A 25,308-nucleotide genomic window follows, 5' to 3' on the forward strand; every position below is an offset into this window, starting at 1 on the left:
GTCAATCTCGCCTGTATTTACCAATGTCAAACAAATGTCATATATTTAACCTGAAAATTGGTAGGTCCAAAACAGTCAGATAAAGGCAGTAGGTGTCGCGTCAGTCACGCACGGAGCGAATAAGTATTGCTGGTTTCCTTTTTATTTCGCTTCTGATCATTTTGTTGTTAAAAAAGTTTTATTAGAATGTATAAATTAACGCAACTGCTGATAAAACGATATGTATATATAAATATCTATTTCAAAGTTTATCAGTGTTTTATTATCTTTCAAATTTTATCTGTAAAAAGGTGCACGATGGGAAATTTGTATACTTCAATGTGTATTTTTTTATATCTTTACCTTACGGATATTGATCATTTATACCTATCTGTATGTTTTAAACGTATGTTAATTTCAAGATTAAATATCTAATACTTATTAGTACAAAGTCAAAAAAAGATTTGTTTACATAACTTTCAAAAGGTTTAATTTTCATGTCGGGAAATGATAGTGCTTGCCTTCATTATGGGAAAAAGACAGATTTGACCAAATCTTTATTTAAGGAAATGAACCGAACTGAAGTTGTCGCTGTTTAGGATTTTAGAATCTTCTTTAGGGAATTTTTTTCTCCTGGAAACCGTCTGCTATATACCGATCGTACTTCAATTAGCTTAGTCCCATCTTTTCAGGGCTTGTTTTTTTCTTATTGCGTAGGATCAATGCAACAAAAAGTATAATTTTCAGTACTATACTTGAAAAATGCACTAAAAACATGAAAGAAAAAAAAGCGAAGGAATGAATATACCAGTGAGAAACGAAGCCTTATATACACTAAGTTAGTTGATGATCAAGTAATAGGACACTGAAGATTGTAATAACGAAACAATCTTCTACCTTGAGTCCACAATAACGAAAAAAGCGAAGAAAAAAAGGAATTTATTGGAAAACTCCTGCTCTATACGCATATATATTATATAAAAAAAAAGGAAATTTTGCATACAGATAAATTACGTAGAAATTTATTTATTGATAGGTCAATACGATATATCCCTTTTATGGACTGGCCACTATAAAGTTTCGATTACTAGAGCCTAACCTTTAAAACTTATAGCATAGAATTTGAGTTTTGGCAACAAATGCGAGGTATTTAAAACATGTTTGAAAAACGCTGGATTTAAACTTTAACAATTACACTATTACGGTTTTCAAAAGAACCAAACTTCTGCTATAAATTACACCCAAAACCGTCCTCTTGGAGGCATCTCCTGTGACGTGTGATCGATTGTAATTTTTTATCCATAACGTTTTTTATCCATATTTCAAATGCCTCATATTTGTCGCTACAACTTGTAACGTTTTATATTTAATATCTATATAATAGTATAGATTCTGTTTTAAGTTTTGTATTCAGTTGTTTTAAAATATATGTTTTGTCTCCGTTACATTGTCAGGTAAAAAAGATTCCGGTTAAATCTAGGAATCGAGGACGTTTAAAATAATCAATAAAATACGTGCTATTTCTACGAATTTGAGTTGTTTTTTGTCGTTGAAAACGATTTGTTTACATTCGAGTCCCCTAATATAATATTGCAAGTCAGGTATTCAATTTTTCTAAAACGTAATAAAGCTGGGAATATTTCAATGTTTTTTTGTCGGTTCGTTGCTAAGAACGAGGTCAAGAAGGGTAGATTGTTTGTTTAGGTTCGTAGACCACAAAAACTAGCTGTGAGACGCGAGGGGAATTTATTTTGGTTGAATTTGTAAAATCTAACGCAAGAGAAGTCAAGCAAGAGATTTCAAGCTAGAAAGATGTTTGGGCGATTTTGAATCGGGAGTCGATTCAATTTTTTTGTGTTATGTCTTAAAACCGGTGAAGGTAATAATACTCTTTGCATAATGGCAGTTTAGAATAGAGTAATCATCATAAGATTTGTGCAGTACACCGGAACTGAAGAAATTTTGGAAAATGATTATATAGGATGTCCCACCAGCTTTGTTGTCGTTTGCCTGCTTGATCCAACCCCATTTACGTCTTAGATCGTCGTTCCTGAAGTATGGAAATGGTTTCCTTTGTTCCTGTGGAGAATTTGTCCGGTTAGTTTCAATCCCAGAGATGTAGCAAGTTTCTTTTTTTAGTGAAATAAGTGAAAATAAGGTAACATTCAGTATATTAATTTTTTCCAAATTAGACAGACTTTTTTTGCTAAAAGTAATAATTGCTTTCATAAGGATTTATAACAATTAATACATTGTAAATTTTATGGTTTAACTTAGCTGTCATTTTAATTGTTTTTTTTTTTAAATTTAATGTTAACATATGACAGCTAGCTTTATTTTTTTCGATATTTATTTGTTTTGTTTGTTAAAAAAAAGGCTAATCTCTGTGCGGTAACATTCGTAAGTTTTTGTAGTATCTCCAACAACTGGAGTTTGTAAACAGGCAACACATGTAAGTTTTAATATTTAGTAATTTAATATTTTAGTAGTAACTGTTTGTGGTAAGACACAATAAATGTTAAATTTTGATTCTTAACATTTGTTTCTTTTTTAACTAACCTTTTTTGAGTTTCATGTAAAAAAGATATATTTTTCATTTCCAATAATTATTTCCCTAGTTACAACTAGCTGTTGTAATGGTTATAATTAGGCACCTCGAAGTGGCGCTCTTTATAAATTACTAGAGGTGTTTCCTGTTTCCTTTTGTTTTGTTTGTCCCAAGTGATTCATGACCCTTTATTTCATTGTGTAGTTACCCCAATCCGACCCATTTATTTCAACTTATCCACGACCCCAGCTCTCCAGCTAACCCTTGAGTGCCGTTCGCACATATAACGATTGTTTTGCTTGCCCTATCTTCGCTCTAAGTTTCTGTCTCCAATTTTCTACCCCCATAATATTACCCTGAGGTAAGCAAAATATTTCGTTACAAACTTAAAATTGAAATTTCATGTCATAGGCTTTACAAACTGATTTTTCATCAAAAATGAAAATTTTGATGAAAATGGTCAATGAAAGTAATAAATTTTATTGATCTTACGAGAATCGTAAAAAATGGCAAAAGTAGCACCACGTTTATTTATTTAACACCTTTATAAAAACTAAGTTTATTCTCGGTAAAACACGGAAACTGCATACGAAAGCTGCAATCTTTACCTTTAAAACTCATCCTGATTTTTGTCGAGCACGCTTAGATCAAAAGATATCGAATATTTACCGTCGAGCTGATACAAATTTTATTGAACATTGATTTCGCGTGCTTAACTGACATTTAAAATCGACGGTCGCTTCAAGCGTTGTTTCTGCGAGAACGGTGCTTAATCGTGTGTAATTCTACACAAAACGTGCTAATAAACATTTTTGTTTAAAATTATCTCAGCTACATTTTTTTCTGCGTCGTACAGATTCTTGTTACATCGATTTTTTGCGTTTTTACCCCCTACGAGGGGGGTTTAGGGGCAAGCCTGGGGTAAAAGTAGTTGGGGTCACAAAATTAATATTCTCGGCAAAATTTGAATGATTTTTAGGGGTTAACTCTCTGACGACTGGACTAGGTTTTTAATATTCATTTTTAATGGTATTTACAGGAAAAACCTTGAGCGTTATTCAAATAATGATCCAAACCAACCCAAAAGCCACCACAAACACAAGACAGCGTTACTTTTACAAAGCAATAAAGAAAAGAACACCACTACATAATATATTGTCTGTCAGATAGTTAGATCGTTTTATTTATTTTCTATTTTATGTCTTATAAAAAATATAAAAAGATTATCATATGTGTTACATAACTAGGCCACCTTTCTATAACATTACAGCAATCATATCTTGTGTTAACAAAGAAAATAAAAGTTAATTAACGAATATACTAACTTCCCCTGGTAATTAATTTAACAGCTGAATCATTCATTATACGATATACTTAAAGCAAATTAGAACCCACTTTTTCCGTCATTTAAGATACATACAACTATGTAGTATTTGAATTTCTCATAAAAGTAGGACTGTCATTCACCAAGTCGTCGCTTTTATCAAGCCATGCATCGCTATACCAAATATTACTTCACCTGATAAGATAATAGAATACATTATTTGTATTATCAATACGGAAAAACTATCGCGAGTGATATTACAAATGCAACACCGGTACTACCTGTAGAATAATAAAAAATCTGAAATGCAAATTTTGTATTGAGTAATATCGTATACACTTATTTTGTTGCCCGTCACACCGTTTTGATTCTGCAGAGTTAGTTGTTCCAACTATTTTACACTCGTTAGTTTTCTCGTTACGTTCGGAGTGTTGTGAAAATACAGTTTAGATGTCGAAGGTAAAGAGTTTTCTTTGTGTTTTCTATTAAAAATTTAAACGTCGTCGCCCAGAGTATTGTTGTATAATTCGATGTGATGATGTAAGTTGTCAAGTTCGAGGTAAACTACTGTTTGTGTATCAAAAGTAAACATTAGTATTTGTTTAGTTCCTTATTCTAATATAAAATTAGTAAGTTACTGATTACGAATTATCACACTTATTTGCATTAGAAAGGGAAATTTTTCCTTTTGAAAAAATTTCCAAATTTATTAAATATACTGAAACTTGAGGAAATCCACCTAAAAATATAGCTTATTTCACTCATGTTAATTGAGACATACGAGCCCTTTTCCATATCAGTTGGTCCAACGTTAGATTGATAAAGAAAATTCAATTTTAGAAAACAAAAATAAAAGTGTAGTGTAAATTTTAGAAGTTTTTAATGCATCGAACAACATTTTTGAATTTCCTAATTATAGAAAATATTTATGAATACGTAATGAAAACTATTTATTAAAATAATAATAAATTTAAAAAAAAACGCATAGAACATGTACAATTAAAAAAAAATGTGAGTTTTCCACTAACTTAAATCCTCTTTATTTTTATTTACATCCACCATTTTTCGAGGCATAGTTTTTACCAAGTTCTGACAAAATTCTAATGTAAACGAATCCCATATTTCTTGCAATTTTTCCTACAATTCGTTGACGGACCTGGCAGGATGTTTTCTCAAAGCTTTTTTTATTTCACGCCACAAAGTCTCTATCGGGGAAAGTCGAGACTGTTAGAAACCCATTCCAGAAGTTGTATGCCATGGTCTAGAATTAATTTTAAACTATTTTTTGAGGTATGACAACCTGCGCCGTCCTGTTGGAAGACAAATCTTCCGCTGATGTTGAACCGCCTTTGAGATGTATATATACAGACGAATGTTGAGGATTCCATGGGTACAAAGAGTTACTAATGTTGAGGTACTTCGTCGCATGTGTAAACAAAAAGAATTACTAAGAATAATCAAAGAGAGGAAAATGCAATACTTGGGTCATGTGCTGAGAGGCGAAAGATATGAATTACTTCAAGTTATACTGGAAGGAAAAGTACAGGGCAAAAGATCAGTAGGAAGACGCCAGAACTCGTGGCTGAAAGACCTGAGGAGATGGTTCGACCGCTCATCTGCAGAGATCTTTCGCGCAGCAGTTTCCAAAACTACAATTGCCATTTGGATCGCCAACCTTCGAAAGGAGACGGCGCAATGAGAAGAAGATGTTGAACGGTGTTCCCTAATCGGTAAAAGAGATTGTCCTCATCATCAGTTGGCGCTACAGCCCTTCGTGAGCCTTGGTCTGCTTCAAAACATTCTTCCATCCTTCCCTATCGAGTGTCTGTCTTCTCCAGCCCCTCACTCCAATCTCCCTCAGATCTTCTTGTACATGGTCCAGATATCTAAGTTTAGGTCGCCCCCTTCTTCTTCTTCCGACCGGCCTGTTTAGCATAGTTATTTTAGTGGGATCACTCTCATCCATCCGCATAACGTGGCCCACCCACCTTAGGCGGTTTATTTTGATGGTCTTCACAATATCTGCATCACCAAAAAGTCTATAGAGTTCAAAGTTATATCGCCTTCTCCACAGACCCTGTTCGTTTACTCCGCCATGTATTGTCCTCAATACTTTTCTTTCAAAGACTCGCAGTAACTCGTCGTCTCGGGTCGTCATTGCCCATGTTTCCGATCCGTATGTGAGCACTGGGCGTATTATTGTTTTATAAAGTTTGCACTTTGTTGCTATTGACATACTTCTCGCTCCCAGTTGAGGGCCCAGGCCAAAATAACAGCGGTTAGCCACGCATATTCTTTTTTTTATCTCGTTGGATGTGTTATTTTTGTAGTCTACCAGTGATCCTAAGTAGCAGAATTCTTCTACCATTTCTATCGTTTCGTGTTGCACCTCTAAGTTATTTTGTTGAATTCTTGATATGGCCGACATATATTTAGTTTTCTGGATGTTAATCAGAAGTCCGATGTTTTCTGCGGCATTTTTGATACGTGTGAAAGCTTCTACTGCTTCATTTTGGGTTCTTCCAATTATGACGATATTATCAGCGTATGTCATTATTTGTATACTACGGGTATATATCGTACCTTTTAAGTTTATTCCCGAATCACTCATTCTTCTAAAATATTCAAATATTTGTCCGTGTTTGCAATCCTATCGATAATATGTAACTTTCCCACAACTTTAGACGACATGCTGCCCCAGATCATGACAAATGCTGGAAATTTGACTTTTCTCTTCAGACAGTCGGGATGGAAAGCTTTGCTTTGCTGCAAGATTTTTCCTGCGAATGACGCGACTCCTACTGTCTCCAACACACACTTCAAATCTGGACTCATCACTCCATTGTACTGAATCCTATTGTGATAATAAAAGTACTTTTCCTTAGTATAAAATAAAATAAAATTTTTCGAAAAACAATTCGTAAGTACTAATTTTTTCTAAACTATAAAACTTATTTTGTAAGTACCAAATCCCAATTTGTGGGCCTCTCGGTAACATGTTGATCTAGAAACGTGTCTTCCAATAACATCACTCCATAAAACGCTTAACTGCACATAATTTGCTCGTCGATTTTTCACTATAATGCGTCTTAATGCCCTTCGATCTTCTTCGGTTATTTTACTTTTTCGTACATTTCTAGGTTTTGTGACAACCGAACCTGTAGTTTTGTATCTTCTGACTAAATTTCTTACACTATAGCGTGACAATCGCAACATATTCGCAATTTCCTAATTGGATTTTCCAGAATTAAAAAATCTAATAATGATTGAACAAATTTCCTCATCGATAACTTTACCTCGACCCATTGTACAATCCACAAACGGCAAAAAGCTATACAATACTACAGAATACATTTGACATGAACTGACATTATTATTGTCTTGATGTCGTTTTCGATAGCTACCTCTAGATTTAATGTAATTATGAAAAAATCAAGGTATGTTGACATAAGTGAATTCATATCCAGGGTTTAATGAATTTTTTTATCAAAATCCACAAGGAAAATAATTCCTGCAGCTGGCTGTATACCACGTATCACAAAAAGAGGTTAATCTTTGTATATGGGTATATTTTATAAATATACCCATAAATATTCTTTTTTTTTTTTAATTTTTTTTATCGTTGTTTAAAATAAATAAAAAACCATAAGGGTAATGTTTTTGATAAATATTAATAAAAATGTCATATTAATTAAATATGGGAACTTATAAAAACATGCAGAGTATAATTTGTTCCATAGGTGAGCCAACTCATATGGGAAGGGGCTTGTATATAGAGGAGAGTCGCCTAATATTGGATACATTTTTTACATACATCCTGAAATGAAACCTCTGTAGAACCAGTGAGTGGAGTGGTCCAATCGCCAATTCATTCACCTCCAAAAAGTCCTTAACAGTTACCAATCGACTTCGAAGTTTAGAGAAAACTGAGCTAAAGGAATCATTAATTCTTTTCAGCGATCTGCCTTCGATGCCAGGAAAGCCAACTTGTCCAACTGTCAAATCTTAAGGCTCAAACGTGTACGATATGCAAAAGATGGAGTTTCTTATTGAATCCCCTAATAAAGCCGGAGCCGCAAACTGAAAGAAAGAACTGTCAAACAAGATGCCTTTATCAATAAATTTCCGAAATTTTTTATGTAGATTTTTAGACAGTTACATGTATATGTACCGGGTTTCTCATTATATTTTGACTCTCACTTATTTTCCTTAATTTCGAGAATACAAAAAAAAGTTTCAAATAAAAGTTGTATTATTTTATCTGTACCGACCCACCATGTAGCAAGAGACCAAATTTTGTATACAGGGAGTGCCCAATAAAATGCATCTTCAATATTTCAAATGGGACATCCTGTATTTTTTTATAGTTTTGAATAGCCCTGCATTTCCTGATTACCGATATATACCATTGTGTAGCATTAGTTTTGTTCTATAATGGCATAATATGGTACTACAAAAGGGTAACCATAGATGGCTATGCAACTGATATTTCAAAATGAAACAATTATTAATTTATTATAAACTGTCAGTCCTCATGCCGAAATGGGTTATACTGCAGATGAAAAAGTAGATATATTCTCAATTTATGTAAAAAATAATAAAAACAAGCAAGCGGTATGAAGAGAATATAGGCTGATTTATCCAGATCGACAGACTCCTTCTGCAAATACATTTTTATATAATTATCGTCATGTCATAAATGAAAAAATGTTTGAACGGAAGAAACGTACTGTCGTAGGAAATGATGATGAAGATCTTAATACTTTGCTTTACTTTGAAGGTAAAAATGAAATACTTAAATAATAGATTAAATCCGTAATAACATTTTTATTTTAGAAAATTCCGAAACTAGTCTAAACAATGCTACTAATGCATTAGAGAAAAGCCGTGCGACGATACATAGAGTTTTAAAAAAGGACAACTATAAGCCGTACAAAATATTACCGGTACAAGAACTTACCGATGTTCTTAAGAGAAAGCGTTTACAGTTCTGTCAAGACATGCTTACAAATTTGAACAATGATCCTAATTATTTTTACAACATTTTATGGACAGATGAATCAAATTTTTCAACTTCAGGCATTTTTAATAGAAGACATAGGTATTCGTGGGAACAGAAAAATAATAGAAAAAGAAAAATTAAGCAAATAAAAAAGTCAGGAAGAAAATCAATAAATGTGTGGTGCGGAATATTTCAATACAAAATAGTTGAACCATTGTTTTATGATTATAAATTAACTGGGGAATCATATTTGGACACAGTCATTACATAAGTGGATGAGTTATTAAGTCAAAATTATACACAAAATCAAATAAATAGTATGATATGGCAACAAGATGGAGCGCCGCCACATAATGTCGTAGCCGTTCAAGAACATTTAAATAATCAATTTAATGTGTGGATCGGCGATAAGGGTACCATTACATGGCCACCAAATAGTCCCGACTTAACACCATGTGATAGCTTTTTATGGGGGTTTTTAAAAGAAAAAGTGTATTTTGATTCAAATACAAATATTAACACTATCACGTCAAAAGTTCGCGCGGAAATTGAAAATTTAAATGGTCATAATAACACAATATCTGACGCATTAGAAAATTTGAGACGAAGATATTACTTGTGCATTGATAACAATGGAGGGCACTTTGAGCATCTATTATAATCTTAAATGTAGTATTGTATCTTAAATGTAGTATTGCAAGTCATTAATTTTGTTGACTTTCTAAATATATTTTTTCTAAATATATTTTTTTCTTATCTTACTATAGTATAGTAGTACCATACGCCATTATAGAACAAAACTAATACTACACTATGTTATATATTTGTAATCAGGAAATGCAGGCCTACTCAAAACTATAAAAAAAATGCAGGGTGTCCCATTTGAAATATTGAAGATGCATTTTATTGGGCACTCCCTGTATACAATATTTGGTCTGTTGCTACGCTGTTGGTCGGTACAGATAAAATAATACAACTTTTATTTGAAACTTTTTTTTGTATTCCCGAAATTAAGGAAAATAAGTGGGGGTCCACATATAATGAGAAACCCTGTACATGAACCTTGAATATGAATATAATGATATCGTCTTGTATTTGCTGATAATGAGAGAACTTTTAACAGTAATGTTCTATGTTTAATTTATTAGCAAATTTTTGTGCAAACTTTCGATTTTCAGCCCACTCACTTAATAAGTAAATTTGATACAAAAATTTTATAATACATTGTCGTTGTTTGTGGCGATTTGTATAATATATATATATGTATAACCTTGTTAAATATGATGATGTCAGTTTTGTTTATGGACGTATTATTGATTCTGTACTTTTATGGAAACTAAACTCGGTTCTCGGTAATTTATTGTAGACAGTGTTAATTTTTTAGGTTCAGTGGGCGATAAATATATTATACTATTTTATACTATTAACGTAATGTCATCTCTTTTGAACATACGCATTAAATGCGTTTTTGTGAGACTCGTGTAAAGTATATTACCGTCACAGTTAATTGTGTCCATTGCTGAATAAATACTTCGATATTCTAATGATTTCCAATTTAGACTATTATGAAAGTATTAATTTGGCTAAGAAAACGCCCGATTTTTGTTACCTTTCTCATTTTTCGTCTAATTTTCGTTCAACACACTAAATAAGGACTTTTCACACTTTGTATCCCCTCTGAAAAGTAATTTTATTCGAACTGTACAAAATGCTGTTAAGTTTCTGCCATGACCTTATCATTCGCTGCAAAAAGGCGTCATCCGTGTTTTAAGTTTGCCTTACTTGAAGAGCGGGTGCGTTGATGCCAGAGAACTTTTGTCCGAAAAATTATAATTATAAAAAATGTAAAAAATTAGAAAAATTTAATAAAAGTAAATAAAATTAAATCAAATTAAATAATATTAAATCAAATTATATAAAATTAAATAAAATTCAATGAAATTAAATAAAATTAACTAAAATTAAATAAAATTATTAAAAATTAGTAAAATTATAGAAATTATAAAAAATTAAATAAAATATAAAAAATTATAAAAAAATAAAAAATAAAAAAAATATATAAAAATTAAGTAAAATCAAATCAAATTGAATAAAATTAAATCAAAATAAATAAAATTAGATTAAATGTAATAAAATTAGTTAAAATTATATAAACTTATAGAATTATAAATAATTATATAAATAATATTCTATAATTAAATAAAATTAAATACGATTAATTAAAATAAACTAAATGAAATTAAATAAAAGTATTAAAAATAAAATTATAAAAAATTTAATGAAGTAAAATATAAAAAATTATAAAAAAATGTAAAAAATTAAATATACAATTAAATAAAATTGAATAAAATTAAATAAAATTAAGTAGAAATTAATAAAATTAATTAAAATTATATAAACTTAATAAAATTATAAATAAATATATAAATAATATTGTAAAAATAAATAAGATTAAATGAAATTAAATAAAATTACATAAAAATAACTAAAATTATACAAAATTAAATAAAATCAAATCAAATTAAATAAAATTGAATCAAATTAAATAAAATCTAAGTAAAATTAAGTGTAATAAAATTAAATTAAATCAACAGGTGGACTAAGATATGATTTTGAATTTCCCAAAGATCCAGCAACACTCAAGCTTTTATAGGTAACATACAGGGTAACATAAAACAGTTGTTGATGGTCTGCCTCGTGAAAATTCAAACACTGACGCTACACTTAAAACAAATCTCGGGAAATTTATAATACTACCTAAAAATAAATCTTTATTTAGCTTTGAGATTGATATATGGTACGACTATATATTTCTTAATAGAAATACTTGTAGTAAGATTACTTCATTTAACAAAATCAAAAATCGCGGTAAGTGCTCTAGAAATCCCAACCAGAAGTGTGTTTTTCTCTTCAGAGTAGAGTAGAGTAAATTTTTATTTGAATAAATTTTTAAACATAATTGAGCAAATAACGTCACATTATTCATTACAGATTAATATATATATATATATATATATATATATATATATATATATATATATATATATATATTGACATTACACATTTAAAATATATTAACATTACAAATTAAATATGCTGATCAAGGAGAAGGATAGGCCAGGTACTCCGCCACAGTGTAGGGCTCAATGTCAACTAGGTGTTGAAAAACCTTTCTTTTAAAAGCTCTATAGTGCGTTTCCTGTTGAACGTTAGATGGTAGACTATTATAAAATTTAACACACGCATACAAAGGACTTCTCTCTGTTATAGACAATCTGTGAAGTGGCAAATTCAAATTAAGGCTTCTTGTATTATATTCATGATTGGGAAGCAGGTGACAATACAAAGAAAAATTTTTAAAAAGGAACATAATACATTCAAATATATAGATGGCTGAGAAAGTGAGTATATTGAGTGATTTGAATCGGCCTCTACAGGATTCTCCCGCCTTCAATCCTAAGATCACACGGACTGCCTTTTTTTGGACTATAAAGACAGTTGAGCTATCTACTGCAGCACCCCAGAAGATTACCCCATATCGCATAATAGAATAAAAGTTTGCATAATATACTGATAGTAAAATCCCCTGGTCTAGATAGCTCTTTAACACCCTTAATGAGTAGCAGGCTCTATTCAGTTTTTTTTGTCGTATTTTGTATTTGTTCCCCCAATTCAGATTCTGGTCAATATGAATACCAAGAAATTTAACTGATCTAGCAGGTTCCGTGTTTTGTGATAGGAAATTAATTGTATCTGGAAACTGCTCTCGTGATTGGCTGGTTCTAAAGTAGACAAAAACTGTCTTATCAGTATTAAGCAACAACCGATTTCCACTGAACCACTGTTCAGCCTTGCTTAGAATTTGCTCTGCCACTGTGAGGAGTGTTTCTAAAGTTTTTTCCCAGAAAAGCACATTTGAGTCATCAGCGAAATTTACAAGGTTTGAGGAACTACTAACCACCGCATTTGGAAGGTCGTTTATGTAGACCAAAAAGAGGAAAGGCCCCAGGACACTCCCCTGTGGTATGCCTAATTTTAAATTGATAGGATCAGAGTAAACCTTACATCCCCTTTTCTCCAGGCATACCTTTTGCGACCTATCTGTGAGAAATGATTTTATCCAGTTTAATGCCGGTCCCTGTATTCCATAAAGATGTAATTTTTGTAATAAAAGAACATGATCTAGGCTATCGAAAGCCTTAGATAGGTCCAAAAAAGCACCTAGTGTTTTCATCTTTGCCTCCAGTTTTTCTAAAATTTTTGATATAAAATCAACTACTAAATAAGTTGTTTGTAGTGAAAAAGTTTTGTAGTCTGAAATATATTGCTTTTTCGAATATTTTTGAGAATGATGGAAGAAGGCTTATTGGTCTATAGTTCTCCATCTTAGTAACATCACCTTTTTTATGTAGTGGCTTCACAATTGCCAGTTTTAAACTTTGAGGAAATTTACCTTGCCTGAAAGAAGCATTAACTATAAAAGAAAGAGGAAGAGAAATCTCTGATGAAATATATTTAATTAAGTTGGTTGATATTTCATCATAACCAGAGCTATGCTTGTTTTTTAAGTTATTTATTATGTGACTTATTTCTTTCTCTGAAACGGGAGTTAAAAACATGCAATGATTAGTTTGTTCGGTATTAATTTGAAAATTTTTTACATGCTTTATTTTCTTTACAGCTTCTGGTGCTGCATTTGCCATAAATTGATTAATTTCGTTAGAAAGCACCTGAGGGTCACCCTCTAAACAGAAATTACCTTGATTTTTGGAATTACTCTTAATCTCTTTTATCAATTGCCAAGCCATTTTAGTTTTATTTTCGCTATTTTCAATTCGTTCTTTATAACAATTTTTTCGAGATTGAGTGAGTAAAGAATTGTATTTGCGTTTTTCTGTCCTGTAAATATCTTTATAATCAACATTATTGGTAGACAGTGTAAACAAAACATCAAGCCTAGATTTACAATGTTTTATATCATCATTTTTAAAGTACTTTTGTGATTTTTTTTTATTTGCTGAATTTATCTCTTTGAGTGGAAAACATTGTATAAAAATTTTCTGAACTATACTCATAAAAGCATCCCACTGATTATCTATCAGAAAGTAACTATAGCTCGGACATATGTCAACTTTCTAATTCCGTCCTTACCCATTAATTTAAAACTAAGATTTATGGCAGAAAGTCGTGTTTAAAGGATAACATTGCTTAACCTGCGACGGTTGCGCTTTTAACAGTTCGCAAAAGGCAGTAAAAAAAGATTTCAAAGCGACATAGAGCACTCAGTAGCACCGTATGTTAGAGAGTTAAATTTAAAAAAAAGAAATTTTTTTTTAAATGTTACACCTTCAATAAGAAACTAACTTACCTAGCATGACGTCATCTCTTTCGCCACAGTGTTTTCTTGTATCAATTCTACCTATTTAAATTCCGTACAATTTACCGGGTTACAGTATTGCTGCTTGGCTGTATCGTGCTCTGTGACATAATCTATTCAGTTCCGTATGATTTTGATTTTGAATGAAAATTAATTGCTGCTAACGGTACTAAGAACTTTATTGTTTGTTTCAGCTCTGGTTTAAGGGAGTGAGAAGTTCGAAATTTCGGCACGTATACGGTGAACCGGCGAAAAGAGAAAAATGCTACGACAACATTCCGATCACGAAAAATGCGCACGATTCCCAATTCTGTGCAGTCAATCCAAAATTCGTAGCTGTCGTTACGGAAGTGGCCGGTGGAGGAGCTTTCATCGTTATCCCAATCAACTGCGTAAGTTTTTAATTATTAATATTAATAAAAAACTTTGTTTCAAAAATGATTGTTTGTCGTGATGATCAGGTTAGTTTGATGAAATTGACAGCTAGTAATGTGAGCGTAAATATTAAAAATATAAACACATTCTGTTGTTTTCGAGATTCTTTAACAAAAACTTAAACTCAAATTGACGACGGTTGTTATTTTAGATACACAATAATAATATGAACACATTATTTATTGTACATAGTATTCTATTTATTTTTTCTTTGTTACCAGACTGGCAGATTGGATTTTAATGCTAGCAAAGTCACTGGCCATTCGGGTCCAATTTTAGATATAAAGTGGAATCCTTTTAATGACAATGTTATCGCTTCCTGTTCAGATGATTGTACGGTAAGTTTTTTAAGTATAATAAATAAAATAAATATTGTAGTTCTTACTTGGAGTTAAATGTACATAAGCGGAGTAATATTGCTTGAATATCGACAATTGGTGAATGTAGCAATGTAACGGTGAATTGTAAATTTCTAGGAAAGTTATAAGAAAGTTCAACTCTATTAGTATCGCTTGTTTTGCCAAGATAGAAGCATCTGTTATTTTGCCACAATTCTTCTTTTTATGATGAGTCTGCCCACAAAGTTTGCGATTTAATTGTTATTTAAAACAGAAGAACGTAAGAAAAATTGAAATTTTTGAGATGTACTTGTATGAACTTCTGGATAATTAATGGTGATTGACCATATTCGTGATTCTATCATTTAGTATTAAAGTACATACAAACTTCAATTAAATAAGGAGACGTGTTTACCATTTTATTGCTGCATGACAAGAGAGAGATATTACAATATGACAGCCGTTACATCAATCATAACAGGCTTGCCAACTCTCACTACACAAGTACCTAAATTTAACAAAATAAAATTTATGTCTAAACAGTGCTACTACCGTCGTATTTTAAAAAAATATATCGTGGACAGATGGATAAGAAATGAAGAGGTACTTCACAGATTGAACAAAGAATGTGAGGCATTGGCAACAATAAAGGAAAGAGAAGAAGAAGAGTGAAGGCCGAAGAAAAATATCCTGACTGAGAAACTTGCCTGAATGGTGTAGTTGTAGTTCAAGGGAACTTTCTAGAAGATCAATTAATAAAATTAGGCTCGTCAGAAGAATTAGACAGAAGAAAAAGAAGCGTAGATTTTTCTACGTAGATGTATTTTCTTCGATTACTAGTAGCTCAGTAGCTCGTTAAAAGAACGAGAAAAGCGCTGACAATTGTTGAAAGGAGGATGGCAGAGGTGGTAGATTTTCTAAATGGCTATGAGTCATGCATGCTCAAACTACAAATTTACGCTTCGACCGTACAAATTTTAATAATTTTGGACGAGCCGGCGCGCAGATATTTTCAAGGCCATAGCCGCTTAGAAGATCCTCAAGCTCTAAACAATTTTCTGGCTTCAAAATCTAGGAACTTGTCGCATCAATTATTGCGACAATTAGAAATATCAATGAATGACTTTGAATAGTGAATTTTTGTTACAATAGTGTTACGGTATTTTCAGATATTGGTTCTTCTGTTCACTAGTCACACAGTGAGGAACCTAACGAGCAGAAATTATCATTTTTTGCAAGTCGCTTTTCAAAATTCAGAAAACAGATGAAGTTGACACTCCGGTAGCACTGGATATTTTGTCACACGTTCACATTCGTTAGGAAAATTGACGCTCATCAGTTGATTTTATCGGCCTGCTAGTTCAATGGGACACTGAATTACAGTTTAAAATTGCTCACCACAAATCTCACTTGTAACCCGATGAATTAATGTAGGATTTTTAGTACTAGGACCATTTTAGCTAGGACTATAATACAACAAAACAACCACGTGCTGATTCTTCAAGTTTCCAGTTGCAACTTAGGCAGTATTGCCAATTTGGCTTTATTTCTGAAATATCACTTATGCTCGAACATTTATAAGATCGAATCAACCTAACATCCAGAAGACATCCATCTACTCATTAAAATTGAAATCAATGTATACGTTTTATATCAAAACATTTTTAGATAAAATTGTGGCACATTCCCGACGAAGGTCTTTCGGTGCACCTAACAGATTGGCTGGTAGAACTGCAGGGCCACAAAAGACGAGTTGGCTACATAGAGTGGCATCCGACAGCTGAAAACATCCTCTTCAGTGCAGGTTTCGACTATCTGGTGAGTATAGATTTAATTTATATTAGTGTTTAAAAGCTAAAACACAAACTTCTACCATCTGGTGTGTACTATTTAAGTTTTTATGTTAATTTAGGATAATATAAATATAAAAAGTCGAGTGAGACTGATTATTCAACGGTATATTTGACTCAGCTTAACAATTTACATTTGTCAAACAGAGAGAATCTTGAAAAAACGTATGCTGAAGCATAAGGAATCATTCATTCAACACACAGAAATAGACACTTCTGATTCTGAAATCATGCATTCGTTTAACGAAATCAATAATAAAATCATAAGGTAGCAGTCTCTGGAAATTGCTAAATTAAATAACAGAAATAATTGGTAAAGACTAACTCGACTTAAATAATTTTGCGCGCTTCTAAATATCTACATTTTTACATTTTAAGTAGCTTTTTTGCTAAATTGGTCAACATTAATTTTTCCTACAGTCCTTTGTAATTCTTGAGGACTAAATGTTATACTTTTAGCTCTTCCTTATTACGGGATTCCTCTATGGTTGTATTATCTGTAACTAAATTATTATTTGCAGTACACGTAAATTTATTCTTGTCCTCCTCTCAATGCTCTATCCTCGGTTTTGTAAGTATTAAAATTCTCAAATCTTTTTTTTTCGGTTTTTATCCGTATAACTTGCTTTTTACAAAGGTTATATACAAACTTTTCTTAGTTCCCAAAAGTAAAATGGACGTTTTATGTTACGTAAGTACATGTTATTTCTAGAAATACTAACTATAGAACACTCTGTTATACGTGATTCGTCCGGATGAATAGGTAAATTATTGGATTGTTTTCGAATTTTGAAGCAATTTACTTTTTTCCATACATCCTTAATGGGAGTATTTTGATTTAGACTTTCACAATACTCCCTCTAGTTTTTTTTTCTTAAATGTTTTCTTCGCTAATGCCCCATCTTTTTATATCCCATTAAGTTACTTAATGTAGAGTTTTGCTTATCTATAATATAAAAATGAATCGCAAAATGTGTTGGTAAGCGCATAACTTAACAACGCATGGACCAATCTTAACAATCCTTTCTTTAAAATCTTCCTTGAAGTCTAAGGATGGTTTTTACGGTAAGAAAAATTCAAATAATTTCCGGGAAAACTCTAAAACAGCCGTTTTCTTTTTCCCATACAAATATTTTCTAACTAAATGTAGAATCAATTTGAACTTTATTGCTATTCAATAAAGTTTATATTAAATTACAAGCATTCACTGTTGTCCAAACAATGTAGGTGTGTTCCTTTTAATAAATTCCACAGGGGGTTGCAAAATAAGACGAAAAAACAACTTTACTTTTTACACTCCGTATATGGGTAAAACATTGACATTTCCCAGAAAACATTAATACAGTTATTACTTAGAAATAGATCTGAAATGATCTTTTTTTCATAAATAAATAAAAAAAATTTTAAATAAATAAATAAATAAAAATAAAATTTTTCCATAAATCTTTTTCCCATACAAATATTTTCTAACTAAATGTAGAGTCAATTTGAACTTTATGGCTATAAAGTATCTTCGCTTCCACGAATTTTTGCCACCCTTTTGGACCCACTAAAAACCCCGACTGGGACGTTTGCCAGAGGGCTTCAAACTAAGAAGTGAACTTAAGGTTCAAATCTGATTGAAAAATAATCTAAAGGGATAGTGGGAACCCAAAGGTGACAAATATTTATAAAGTGGGTGCTTCAATGACAAAACATAGAGATAATTAATTATTTATTATTATTATTATTATTAACATAGGGTTAATAACCGATGTAATAAAGAATAATGAAATAAAACGTATATAAGTATTTTCAGTAATCGCTTTATTGTAAATCATCATCATCATCATGTAAATCAACTCAATCATAATTATTAACAAAAATCTGTTTTATTTTTATTACAGTGCTTTATGATATACAATGTTTTTTGTTTGCAACGGAGCAATCATAACCCATTTGGTGGTGCAATGATTTTATTAGCAAGAGATTATCGTCAAACATTGCCAGTGATTCCACGATCAACGCCAGCTGGTAAAATGAATTCATGTTTAAAGTCCTCCAATTTGTGGAAACATGTCAAGGTATTACACTTAAGCAAGAATATGCGTGTCGAGTTGCAAAATGACCAATCTGGAGACATATTCTCTAAACAACTCATTGACATTGGTAATGGCAAATTTCCTATAGACACCTTGACTGGTTGCATTAACTTTCCACAAAGTTTTTGTCATTTAACTCGATCAAAAGATGAACTTATTCAAAAGGTGTTTCCAGATGTTGCTCAAAATTACATAAACTATGATTGGTGGAGCGAACGAGCTATATTGGCTGCTAAAAACATAGATGTAAATGAATTAAATTTCAAAATTCAAGAACAAATTACAGGCGAATTGAGGATATATAAATCAGTTGATTCGGCTACTAACCAAGATGCTGTCGTTAACTATCCCCCGATTTTTTAAACTAGCTGGATTTACCAGAATTGCTACCTCACAATCATCAATTAAAGGTTGGATCGGTAGTTATAATGTTGAGAAATATACCAACCGCATCTTTGCAACGGCACATGGTTAGCGATAAAAAAATTATTGAACAACGTGATAGAAGCAACTATACTGAAAGGAAAGTATAAAGGAGAAGACGTTTTGATACCACGCATCCCAATGATTCCAACTGATGTAACATTTGAATTTAAACGACTACAGTTTCCAGTGCGGCTTGCTTTTGCTATGACCACAAATAAGTGCCAGGGGCAATCATTAGGTGTTTGTGGTATTAATCTAGAAAACCCATGTTTCTCACATTGTCAATTGTATGTTGCCTGTTCCCGTGTTGAAAAACCATCAGATTTGTGTGTATATTCACCAGGTATCAAACAAAAAACATCGTGTATCATAAAGCACTACAATAAAAATAAAACAGATTTTTGTTAATAATTATGATTCACTTGATTTACAATAAAGCGATTGCTGAAAATACTTATATACGTTTTATTTCATTATTCTTTATTACATCGATTATTTACCCTATGTTATTAATAATAATAATATATAATTAATATGTTTTGTCATTAAAGCACCCATTTTATAAATATGTGTCACATTTAGGTTCCCACTATCCCTTTGGATTATTTTTCAATCAGGTTTGAACCATTAGTTCCCATCTTAGTTTGAAGCCCTCTGGCAGACATCCCAGTCGAGGTTTTTAGTGGGTCCAAAAGGGTGGTCAAAGTTCGTGAAAGCGAAGATACTTAGGTCACCCGAGCTGACCCTCACATACCGCCCTATCATCATGGTGACGTGTCTGTTCATGAGAATTAAAGAAATAAACTGCCACATTCCAAATCTATTTGACAGAACGAAGTCTGTCGGATCCGCTAGTTGTTAATATAATAAAATGTATACGAAAATCCTTTGGATCATTTTGTATAAGTTTTGTTATTCTACTACCCATATAGAACCCAAAAACAGTTATTGTTAGATATTAATTACAGTGACTGTCAAAAACAGTGTATTTTTGCGTATTTCCTTGGGCTAATAATATTATGGTAACACGTTTTTACAATTTCCGATTCAGTTGCATTTTAGACTAATCAATGTTAATTTCAATTTAAACCACAATAAATATTGGCTTGTTGAAACCGATGTGTTTTTTTAATGAAATATCAATATTCTATATATGTATCGGATCGATAATCAATTTTTATGAACTTGCTTTCTATCGAACTTGCACACATTCCATAAAAACGCATGTAATACTAGTTATAGTAATATATTTAGTGTTCAAGTTCGTTAGCTTTCTATCCAATTCTTTTTTTACTTTCCAATAACGTAAAACTTTACTTTTTGTCGATTCGGTTTTATAGGTTTGTTAGTACACCGCCTACCATAGGCGGTTCGGGGCAAATTGTCAAGGGAGTACTAGAAAAATCGGACGATTCGAAAACATTTTTCGTCTTAAGGAGGAATACGGCCACAGTAGAAGTCTAAAATAAAGTGTTTTTGTTATTTTTCATGGGAGTAAAGTAAGGAAATAATAATATTTATTGAATGATGTCAGAAACCATGTTTTTAGATAGGAAACCCGCATTATTTATTCAAGAATAGTACAAATTTGAGACAATGCAATGACTTTCTCGAAGAATCGTTATAAATCTTGAAATGACGCAAAAATATTAATATTCTTTCATTCTTGATAACAAAATTTGCTTATTCTAAAACTCCATGAAATGAAATAAAATTTCATGGGGGCAAGTTTTTCAAAACCCAATTTTATATAAACCTCTATGAATTTTTGCACTATATTTGCCCACTGCTGAGCATAGGCCTCCCTTTTTCAGTTATTTCTGTCTAGAGCTTCTTGCGTCCAATTCGTGGTGATGCCCTTTATGTCATCCGTTCATTTAGTCGGTGGACGTCATCTGCTTCGATATGCTTCTTGTCTTGGTCGTTATTCCAGAATCTTTCTAGTCCATCTATCATCCGTCAGTCTGACAACATGCTCCGCCCAACTCTATTCGGTCATGACTATTCTTTCAACTAGAGGGCGATTTAAAACTATTGGAGTTAGAGAGCATGGAGAAGAGTTCCCAGAGACAGGGGTGGATGGAGTGTTGTTCTGAAGAAGGCTTTGACTCATAACTAGCTGCGATGCCACTGATGATGATGCTTTCAACTGCATCCGTAACTCCTGTTCTTCTTCTTATTTCTAGGTTTGAAACTGTGTTGGATTTTTTTGAAGAGCGGGGCTGGCACTTCAGCCTGTTACCCTCACTGATTGTACTCTAGTCGGAACTCACAGTACTCACAGTTTAAAAAATTTTTAATAATTTTGTTTGCTAAAAATTGTGTAAAAACTTTAGACTTTTCTTATAAAAGATTGGTTAATTTCAGCCCTTAATGTTGTTAATTTAATAACAGTGATTTAAATAAAAGAGAGCTATCTTGGCTCCTAAGGGTCTAGAACATTTTTTTTAAAGTTATGTTTTTTAACCAGCTTTCCAAATATTTTTTAGCCATTTAATCTGACATAAATTCTACTCTTCTTATTAGTAAGTGTTATTGTAAATGTTTATAAGCTTAAAAGGTGCTATTTATTATTAAAGAATTTTCTGTACATAAATCTAATTATTTTTTTAACTTTTTTTCATATGTTATTAGTATAAGTCTTAAAGAAGAAAATAAACCCCGGATTATTGAGATCTATTCAGTCAAATGATCTGGACCAGCCTTAGAAATTAGCTAATTATTCAAAAAAATTTATAAACAAATTGAATTTCAAGTTATTAACAATATTCAAAAACAGCGATTTTATGATTCGATTAGATAATTAATTAGGTAATAATCGATTCATTTCGATAATCCATTCCATTTAGATAATTGGCTTCGATAATCGATTCGATAATCGATTCGATTCGATAATCGATTCGATTCGATAATCGATTCGATTTGATAATATATTTGATTCGATTCGATTGCATTTTATTTTATAAAATATGTAAAAATAAGCTTTTTTTAAACTTAATTTGTGTCTTATTCACATCAAAAATACTAAATTTTATTTTATTCTATTTTATTTCAGTTTATTAATAAACACGCATGGTACTGTGTTTACTACTCCATTTTTTTTTTCACACCTTTGTGCGATCCACCGCTCCGTCCGTTTTTATGCTTCCAAAAATATTTTTAAACAAGGAATGTCTTCTTCTTATTCCTATTTTTTGCTAAAGGTGACGATAATGAACCACCAACACCAGAGGTTACGACAAACGAAGAAATAAATATTGAGGAGGAAGAGGTAAAGGAAGCATTAAGGAAATAAAAAATAGAAAATCACCACGAGAGGACAGAATACCGAACGAACTCCTAAAGTACGGAGGACCAGATCTGACCATATATATTTTTAGGGATTCTACAGTATTCACTGCCTTCCCTCGCTCAACCGTTTCCATCTCTCTCTGTTGTTCCATTCTCTGACCAAACAACTATTAAACCAAAAAATAATAGAATAAAACAGAATTCCTCAAGAATGGATATCAAGCATCCTAATACCTCTCTTCAAAAAGGGAGACAAATCGGTCCCGGAAAATTACAGAGGAATTATAATTGGTTTCAAATGAGTGTAGAGTAATAAATCATGAAGTGTCATAAAATTTGCCTGAATTTCGGTGTCGTCATGGGCGTAGGCAAATGGACGGATGTCAACTTCGTCGTCAAAAATTGATGTACCTCAAGATATCATATTTTGGATATTTTGTGATAACCAATTGTATTTAATTTTTCGATTAACTTATTCTTCAAACTCGTATTCCATTATATGGTCATTAAAGCTAATTACATTTTTATTTATAAAAACAAATTCACTTCCTTACTGAACGAATAAAAGCATTAGAAGAAACTGATAAGGGTATGACGCACCTCCTAATATTACTAAGAACTAAAATAAATCAACATGAAGACTAATAACGCGTAATGAGGTTTTACTTACACTTTCATTATAATCCCTCTTTTATTTTATTATTATCATTCGACATTCGAGTTAGTAATTGTTACTACACCAATTAAACGTACAGTAATATTGTGATATAGAAATAGTGAAAAAGTTATAAAATGGCGACATTTACTCCAAAGAAAAGAGGTGTAAAAAATTCTCCGCTATCTGTTAGTGAAAAAGTTATAATTTTAAATGTATATGATTGCATAAAACACGATCACCCTAGTTTGTCTGTGCAAGAAAGTGTTGAGCGATGTGCCCGAATGACTGGAATTGGACAGTCCACGATTTTTAAATTATTGCGAGAAAGAAAGATATCAGGCCAGTTAAGTCCATGCAAGAGAAAATCAGGAAGACCAATAAAAATCTTAGGTGAAGACACCAAACGTGACATTCGAAGAAAAGTTCATTCGTTTTATTTTAAAAAGGAAATACCCACCCTTGACAAAATACTAATGGAGATAAGCCAAGATAACGATATTCCTTTGATATCCAGAAAACTTTTATGGAAAACTTTAAAAAGTATGAATTTTTCCTGGGAAAAGCACAATCGAAAGGCACTATTAATGGAAAGTGATGAAATCATTTGCTGGAGACGAAAATATTTGAGAACTATAAAACAGTACCGCAGAGAGCACAAGAAAAATTTTTATCTTGAAGAGACGTGGATAAACGAAGGTTATATAGTCCAAAAAATGTGGCAAGATAAAAATGTAACAAGTGCTCGCCAAGCTTTCATAGAAGGCCTTTCGACGGGTATTAAAGTGCCTTCGGGAAAAGGGAAGAGGCTTATAATTGCTCACATTGGAAGCGAAGAAGGATTTTTAAAAGAAGGTTTGTTAAGCTTTGAGTCGTGTCGGACGGGAGATTATCATGAGGACATGAATTCGGATGTCTTCGAAGACTACTTCGGGGAAATGTTAAAATTTCTTCCAGCTGATTCGGTCGTGGTTATGGATAATGCAAGCTACCATTCAAGGCGCATAGAGAAGGTACCAACTTCAGCTTGGAGAAAGCAAGAAATTATTAACTGGCTGTCAAATAAAGGTATTCAGTTTGAGACGAATTCAATAAAGAAGGAACTACTAGCCGTAGTAAAACAACATAAATCTCGCTTCATAAAATATGCCGTAGAAGATGTAGCAGAAAAGTATAAAGTAACTGTGCTACGCCTACCGCCATATCATTGCGAATTAAATCCCATAGAACTTATATGGGCACAAGTTAAAGGATATGTTGCAAGGCACAATACCACATTTAAAATGAAAGATGTCAAGGTATTGTTTGATCAAGCCATTATGGAAATCACATCAGAAAACTGGCAAAAAGCAATCCAGCATGTTTTAAAAGAGGAAGATAAAATGTGGGAACTGGACAACTTCGTCGATCAGGTGGTTGACCCTATAATTATAACACCAGGGGATGATGACAGTTCTTCGGATGAAGACTATAGTGATGTAGAATTGTAATAACGTATCCAGTAAAGTTTTTGTAGTTTTTGTGAATAAATTGATTTAAACTCCCCACAAGTGTTTCAATATGTAAAGTTCATTCGTGTGTGTTTGTGAGTATTTCCCGATTTCGGTTCGTATATATTTTATTGTTACATTTTATATTTTTTTAATAACACTGTTCTGCTGTATTACATTTTTATTTCCTTTAATATGATTTTTAAGAATGCATATTCTTTTGCCAATTAACCCACTAGCGCGCCTCTGGCTCAGTGTTTATCTGTCGATAACAATGGACTAATCCCTTAAAACAGGGTGATACCTACCTGCTCTTTATGAAACGACAGAATTTTGCAATGCGGACGGAATTTATTGACGGATTATTGACGGATTACCCTGTAGCGCTTTTGAATACTTCATGAGATTTTATTACTCTACACTCATTAGAAATAGATTATAATTTATTAAACACGACACTAAAATTCAGTGGCGGCTGGTGTGGTAAAATTTTGGGTAGGCCAAGCCAGCAA

General features: G+C 32.1%; 1 protein-coding gene across 3 annotated transcripts in view; it reads left to right on the forward strand.

The window, feature by feature from the left end:
* The window catches only part of LOC140440190 (coronin-2B-like), a 76,608-nt gene that overhangs the window by 30,181 nt on the left and 21,119 nt on the right, over positions 1–25,308 (forward strand). For 2 of the 3 annotated variants that reach the window (XM_072530517.1, XM_072530518.1), the window contains 3 exons: positions 14,425–14,622; positions 14,887–15,003; positions 16,672–16,821. In XM_072530517.1, coding sequence (XP_072386618.1) covers positions 14,425–14,622; positions 14,887–15,003; positions 16,672–16,821 — 465 coding nt within the window. Of the gene's footprint in view, positions 1–4,049; positions 4,311–14,424; positions 14,623–14,886; positions 15,004–16,671; positions 16,822–25,308 lie in introns of those variants that run through there. The other variant, XM_072530519.1, reaches the window with a different exon arrangement.

This window comes from Diabrotica undecimpunctata, chromosome 4, assembly GCF_040954645.1.
Source record: "Diabrotica undecimpunctata isolate CICGRU chromosome 4, icDiaUnde3, whole genome shotgun sequence".
In the NCBI taxonomy this organism is placed as follows: Eukaryota; Metazoa; Arthropoda; class Insecta; order Coleoptera; family Chrysomelidae; genus Diabrotica; species Diabrotica undecimpunctata.